At 42.9% G+C, this 7,221-nt stretch overlaps 1 protein-coding gene across 1 annotated transcript in view; it reads right to left on the reverse strand.

The window, feature by feature from the left end:
* Positions 1 to 5,547, reverse strand: part of ADHFE1 (alcohol dehydrogenase iron containing 1) — a 38,112-nt gene extending 32,565 nt beyond the window's left edge. Inside the window, exons 1-2 of the mRNA XM_042782170.1 lie at positions 5,471 to 5,547; positions 1,072 to 1,109 (exon numbers count right to left, since the gene is read on the reverse strand). Of these exons, the coding sequence (XP_042638104.1) occupies positions 1,072 to 1,109; positions 5,471 to 5,547 (115 nt within the window). The remainder of the gene's footprint in view (positions 1 to 1,071; positions 1,110 to 5,470) is intronic.
* Positions 5,548 to 7,221: the final 1,674 nt, after the last annotated feature.

Raw genomic sequence — 7,221 nt, forward strand, 5'->3', positions numbered from 1 at the left:
TCCTTCCGAGGAGTGGCTGGTGGGTTTGAACCGCCAGCCTTCTGGTTAGTAGTTAAGTGCCTTAGACACTATGCTACCAGAGCTCCTATACACACACACACACACACACACACACACACATGAACACCAGAAATACCAAACCCACTGCCATCTAGTCGATTCTGACTCATAGTGACCCCCATTGGGTTTCCAAGGGGGGTATCACTATGGAAGTAGATTGCCCAATCTTCCTTCCGAGGAGAGGCTGGTGAGTCTGAACCACCAACCTTCTGGTTAGCAGTCAGATGCCTTAGGCACTGCACCACCAGATATATATATATATATATATATATATATATATATGAACTTTCATTGTGGTTTGGGTAGAAGTTCAGAGAGCAGATTAGTTTTCCATTCAACAATTTATACACACTCTGTTTTGTGACACTGTTTTGTCATTGTTTTTAATTATTGAGAGATTGAATGTTATTTTAAAAATTTATACCAACACGCTTTGTCCTCCTAGGAACTATCTTAGGGAGCTTTGGTAGCATAGTGCCTAAGGCACTTGACTGCTAACCAGAAGGCTGGTGGTTCAAACCCACCAGCCACTCCTCAGAAGGAAGTTTGGGCAATCTATTTCTGTAGTGATACTGCCTTGGCTATGAGTTGGATCCAGCTCCACAGCACATAACAACAATAACAACAAGGAACTACCTTGTTCTTTAGCCTTTTTCTTCTTTGAGATGTATTAGAACCTTTCAAAGTCTTCTTCTTGGTTTGATGCACTCAGAAAATCTTAAAATCTGATTTTTGCCATCATTTTCAGCTTTGACAAATAATTTTATTTAAGACAGAAAAAGATTATAAAATTGCACTGAATATATACTTTAACCAAATACTTAACTAGTACCTATTCAGCTAACACTGTTTAGTTAAAAGTACATATTACCAATTTCAGAGTGAAAAGGTAACCAATTTAATCAACCTCCCCCTGATATGTGTTGATTTTCTTGCTTTACATTTTGCCTAAATGTATTATAAATGCCAGGTACAGAACCCAAAATCATGGCTAGTTTAAAAATGTATTACCTTGGGAGTAAGTATGTGAATGAGTTGGGCACTGGCATCTAAGGAAAAGAAAGAAAGAAAGAAAGAAAAATGTTGAGTGAGACTAAGAAAAGCAAAAGGTAAGAAGCTTTTAAGTAATTCTAGTCCTAAAATGCCATGACAGGAGTAATTATTGGCATATACTGTACAGTAGAAAAAATAGGAGTCTGAGATGGACACAAAGTTGATTCCAGAGTCTTCCCAGGTCCCTGATGGTGCAAAGCATTTGCTCCGGACTGCTGGACTGCTAACTGAAAGGCTGGCATTTGAACCCACCAAGCTGCACTGCCCATCTCCTTTAGTAAAGATTACAGCCAAGAAAACCTTATGGACGTCACTCAGCTCTACTCTGTTACACATGTGGTCTCCATGAGTTGGAGTCCATGCCATGTCAACCAGGGTAGACTTTCTAGCATTTTCTGTAAGATCATTTTCTGACAAATTCATTTATCAAATGCCTGTGAGGAACTGGGATAAGCACTCTGGGGATACAGTAAGTGTAAAATGGGGTCTCTTTTCTTCATGGGTCCTACCCCTTAGTTAGGAGCTTAGCCCAAATTCGCCCAAGTCCCTCCTTCCCACAGTCTCATTCTGTTCCCCACTGCTGGAACTTTCCTTGTATTTCCCCAGTGTCTTTAAGGTGTTTTTCTTCAAAAGGACTGTGGCCACATCTCTCCAGGAGAGCCTCCACTTGACCTGCAACCCTGCCTAGTCACCCCCTCCAGCTCCATCCTGTCTTGCACCATCCTCCCTTCCCAGGTTGTTGATGCTCGCTGCTGCTTGAATGCACTCATACCTGTAACACTCACAAAATTCCATCCTCGTCTCATTCCCAGGCTGCTTGCTACAGAAGCCCCGTTCCTCTTTTATGAAATTCTCAGCTTCTGTATCCCCTCCTCATCCTGGCTGTCTCCTGTTTCTTTGACAGTCCCTTCTCTGGCTTCTCTTTCTCCTCCTGCTTCCGATCTGACTGAAGGTAGGAAATGGGCATCATGTTCCTATTTATTCCCACTGGGGACTTGTCACAGTGGAGTCTCGATAGATACTTGTGTGCATAACACCCTACCCCACCCCAATGATATCTGAAATTAAAACATCCAAGGTGGAAGAAGGAAAAGACTGGGACCAGTGGCATCACCAGGGTTGGTGTCACTGGGGTTACCCAGGGCAGTAACTCATGGTGTCATTCTTCCCCCACAGCCCTCCTCCCGTACCAGACCATAAGGAATTCTTAGTAATGTTGATTATGAATTTTAATCACAGAATAATACATGATATAATTGTAAAATGCTTAAATGTAATATTACTTAGATTACATGAGTACTAACAACAAAATTGTTTTGTAACATCTTTATATGTTGAATTACAGCATTATTAATTACATTATTAGTAATTGAGCAGACTTTTTTTTTTATTTTCCTGCTTCTTTTCCTTTAATTACTACTTCATTCTCAAAAAAGTTAATGATAAATTTAAAGGTTCACAAATACTAATTAGCACAATATTAGCACAAAGCTAAAATACTTAAAAATTTGATAAAATCAGCAACTGCAAAAACACCAGTAGTGATGACAACAGAGCATGCTTGTAGTGCATAGAGATTAAACCACGTGATGTGAAATGTACAGGTAGTACCCAGGTTACATTCAACTTATGGACAATTCCTACTTGCCCTTTAATTTTGTGTAAATTTGTCCTCACTTTGAGATGACTGAACCAACCCCCACCAGAAAACAAATTCTCATCACAATCACCTTCATTTGCTACTTTTAAATGACTGAAAAGTCTTCAAGTGTTTTCTTGCACTAAAAACCCACTGACATCAAGTTGATTCTGACTCATAGGGACTCTATAGGACGGAGTAGAATTGCCCCACAGGAATTCCAAGGCTGTAATCTTTACGAAGCAGACCGCCACATATTTCTACCTTGGAGGAGCTGGTGGGTTCGAACCGCTGACCTTTGTTTAGCTGCTGAGTGATTTAACCACTGAGCCACCAGTAAGGCTAAATAAGAACCATATGCACTGTTATGATTCACTTACAAATCCAACTTAAAGACTTAAAGACACAGGAACAGATCTCATTCATAATCCAAAGACTGACTTTAATTGGGTAGTAACGACAGCTATGACTAGCGCCAATCAGAAGGTTAATAAAGTAAATTAGCATTGAGTTTTAGCCTTGTAGGTCTATTGATACATGATGAAAATATCCCTAACTACAGGGATATTTTTATAAAAAATAATAAATTTCTGCTGAAACACTGCACAAAAATCTTGTAGACATTTTGGTGTCACCCCCTCTGACGATGTCACTCGGTGCGGTCCGCCCACACCGTATCTTTCCAGTGACGTCACTAGGTGGTACTCGATGACCCTTGTGATCTCAAAAATTCTGAGACATCGGGCCCCAGTAAGCTAGGCCATGAATCATGGCTGCCCTCTAGTGGTCTCAACTGAGAACACTAAGAGGTTAAAGGCTTCCCTGCGAATCACTTGTCTCGTAAATTCCAGTGGCTCCTGGGAAAACGAAAGCAGCCAATGTCAATGCTATGTGCTTCCAAGATGGGCTTTACTTTGGAGGACTTTCCCTGCTTCACATCGTCCAAGGACAAGAAAAAAGTAGTCAAGAAGAAAAAATTCAAAGGCAAAACTTTCCAACACGAATGCGTCAATATCCTGTTAGTTGCCCATGTGCGCGCTTGCTCCCTCCCACTCTTTCTCTTAATTAAAGCACTGCGCCTACTGCAATTTACCATTTTTGCTTCTTATCTGTAGTTTGTACTCCACCTTCTCTTGTCTTCTTGGGACCTTCATCTGTCCCGCATTTCCTAGCTCTTCCTCTCCACTGAACCCTTCTTATTATATTTAAAGAGTTTTCAACGCCTCAGGTCCCACCCAGCTCACCCTGTTCTCTCCCTGCCTACATTTGCTGGCGCCATTCGCCACCCTCCTACACATATCTGGTCCTCTGCATCCCCTCCCTCTTGGACTGCTCCTTCCTTGGCTTCTTGCCTCTCATGTTTCCTCCAACGGTTCTTTCTCTCTCTCCTTTTCTGGCTTTTCCCTTCTGATCCTTTCTTAAATGTTGGGTTCTGCCCTCAGCCATTCTGACATTTCCTTCTTCCTCACCCTTATAGACAACCAAGCACCAAGGCCCAGGGGTTCTCATTCCCCAAATATTTCTTCCCATACCCCCACTCCCACCCCCTGCTCCATCCACTTCTCTCCTGTCACCACCTGTCCTGGGCATCTCTCACCTGGATTACTACCAGCTTTCTAACTTACTTCTCTGAGTTCCACCTTGGCCACCTCTATTCCCCACACTGTAGTCTGAGTCATTTTCCCCACAACGTCATTTAAAACAGCTTCAGTGGCTCCCCATTGCTCTTGCAATAAATTCAGTAATGGCTTCTCCTGACTGGCCCCCACTCACTTCTCTAGCTAGTTCTCTCATCAAGCTCTGGAAAAATTCTTTCTTTTCCTTGAATGAGAATGTCTGTCTCTTGCCTCCAGACCTTTGCCCTTATGATTTCTCCTGCAGGGAACATTCTTTCACCCTCTTGGTTTGGCTAACTTTGGTTCTTTCTTCAGTCCTTCAGATGTCAATAGGCTTTTTTGTACACTATTTCACCATCATGACTTTAACGAGGTCACTCATGACCTTCACCTGGCTAACACACCGCTCAATTCCAGTTCAGTCCTCATCATATCTGATCGCTCCTCCCTGGTGACACTGTCTTCACGTGGCTCCCAGGAGCCCACTCTGTGCTTTTCTAGTCTGTTCTAGTCTGTCACATGCAGATATAATTAAGGAATTTGAGAAGGGGAGATTATCCTGGATTATCTTGGCCCTGTCATGGATTGAACTATGTCCCCCCAAGATTTGTGTCAACTTAGCAGGGCCATGATTCTCAGTGGTTTAGAAGTTATGTAATGATGTAATGTGGCAGATATGTAATGATACCCCATGATATGATCAGATGTAATATGCCAACCAGATGTAAGAAAGGCAAGACTGCATTGGCCACCTTGGCCTGTTTCTCTTCATCCTTATGACACTGGATTCTGGGTTATCTCTTTTCTATTCGCATTCACTCTCTTCGTGACTTCACTGAGTCTCATGGCTTTGAATATCTTCTGTGCTGATGATTTTTGCATTTCCCTTTCCACCATGGACCTCTCCCCTAACTCCAGCTTCAAATGCTTCTCAACATCTTCACCTGGACATCCCTCAGGCATCTCAGGTTTCCTTCAGCACCTCCTCCTCCAAAGTCTTCCCCACTCCAATTAATGGCAACTTCACCCTTCCAAGGTTTTCAGGCCAAACACCCTGAGGTCTTCCTTGGCCCTTTTCTGGCTTTATTTCCCCCTCACTTACTCGGCTCCAGTCACCTTTATCTGAAAACAGGCCAGGTGTGGTACCACCTCTGTTATAACATCCCCAGAGAGCCACATGGTTCGTTCCCAACCTCCAACAGGTCTTTACACGAAAGTTACCTTCTCAATGAGTGTGGGAGGCTGAATAATGGCCCCCAAAGATATCCACATCCTAGTTCCAGGAAGCTGTGAATATTACCTTATATAGCAATCTGCTTCCATGAAGATTACAGCCTAGAAAACTCTGGGGGCAGGTCTAGTCTGTCACATGCAGATATGATTAAGTTAGGGAACTTGAGATGGGGAGATTATCATGGATTATCCTGGCCCTGCATGGATTAAATTGTGCTCCCCTCCCCCAGAATTTGTGTTAACTTGGCTGAGCCATGATTCCCAGTGGTTTAGAAGTTATGTAATGATGTAATGTGGCAGATATGTAATGATACCCCATGATGTGATCTGATGTAATAAGCCAATCAGATGTAAAAGGATTAAGATTAAGCATAGGTTGCAACACCCTTAGTCCCTGGGATGTGGTCTGCAACAACTTTTATCTTACAAGAGGTAAAAAGAAGGGGGGGGGGAACACCAAGAAAGAGGAGCCAAGAGTGGAGTGCATTCTTTGGTCCAGGGTCCCTGTGCTGGGATCCTCCTAAGAACAAGAGACACAGTGTGAAAGTCTCCCAAGAGCTGGGACTCCAAACTGGGGCTTCTAGCCTCCTAAACTGTTAAGAGAATAAATTTCTTTTTGTTAAAGCCATCCACTTGTGGTATTTCTGTTATAGCAGCACTAGAGAAGGTAGGCTATAAATGCAACCACAAATGCATTTATAAGCGGGAGGCAAAAGGAGAAGACACAGAAGAAGGTGGCTACGTGACCACTGACATAAGATGTTATGCTGGTGCCTTTGAAGATGGAAGAAAGGGACACCAGCCAAAAGACACAAGGAATACAGCTGTAGAAGCTGGGAAAGGCAAGGAATAGATTCTTCCCTAGAGCCTCCAGAGGAAGTGTAGCCTTGCCCACACCTTGATTTTAGTTTTGAATAACTAATTTTGGATTTCTGATTTCTGCAACTTTAAGTCAATGTGTGTTGTTTTAAACCACCGTATCTGTGGTACTATGTTACAGCAGTGATTGGAAATGAACACAGTGAAGTCTACTTTCTAAAATTAGATCCTTTTTCCCCAGTACCCTTCCCTGCTTGATTTTCTCCTTAAGGTTGTTGTTGGGTGCCAATGAGTCAACCCCATGTGACAGAGTAGAACTGCCCTGTAGCACTGTCCAGGCTGTAATCTTTATGGAAGCAGATTCCCAGGTTTTTCTCTTGTGGAGCTGCTGGGTGGGTTCAAACTGCCAACCCTTTGACCAGAAACTATTGCACCGCCAAGGCTCCTTTCTCCTTAATACATATCAGCATCTAATATACTCTAAATTTTACTCGTTTGTTGTCATCCCACCACCACTCCACCATATGCACACTTCAGCTCCATGATGGCAGGGACGTTAGTGTGGTTTGTTTCCTGCTGTACCCAAGCGATGAAGACGCTGCTTGACAGAGCACAGGTGCTCTGTATCTGCAAAGTGAGCAACGTACCTTTCTCCTGGGCTTTCTCCCCATACAGAGACCTTGACTCCATATCCTTTAGAGTGAGTTCCTTTTCATCCATTCAATCCACAAATTGTTTGTAAATTCAAATGTCTAAGGAGACTTGGAAGGTAATGTACTAAGACTGGAGCACTGGTGGTCA

This window comes from Orycteropus afer, unplaced genomic scaffold (assembly GCF_000298275.1).
Source record: "Orycteropus afer afer isolate SDZICR_OR568_19922 unplaced genomic scaffold, OryAfe1.0 scaffold00252, whole genome shotgun sequence".
Classification (NCBI taxonomy): domain Eukaryota; kingdom Metazoa; phylum Chordata; class Mammalia; order Tubulidentata; family Orycteropodidae; genus Orycteropus; species Orycteropus afer.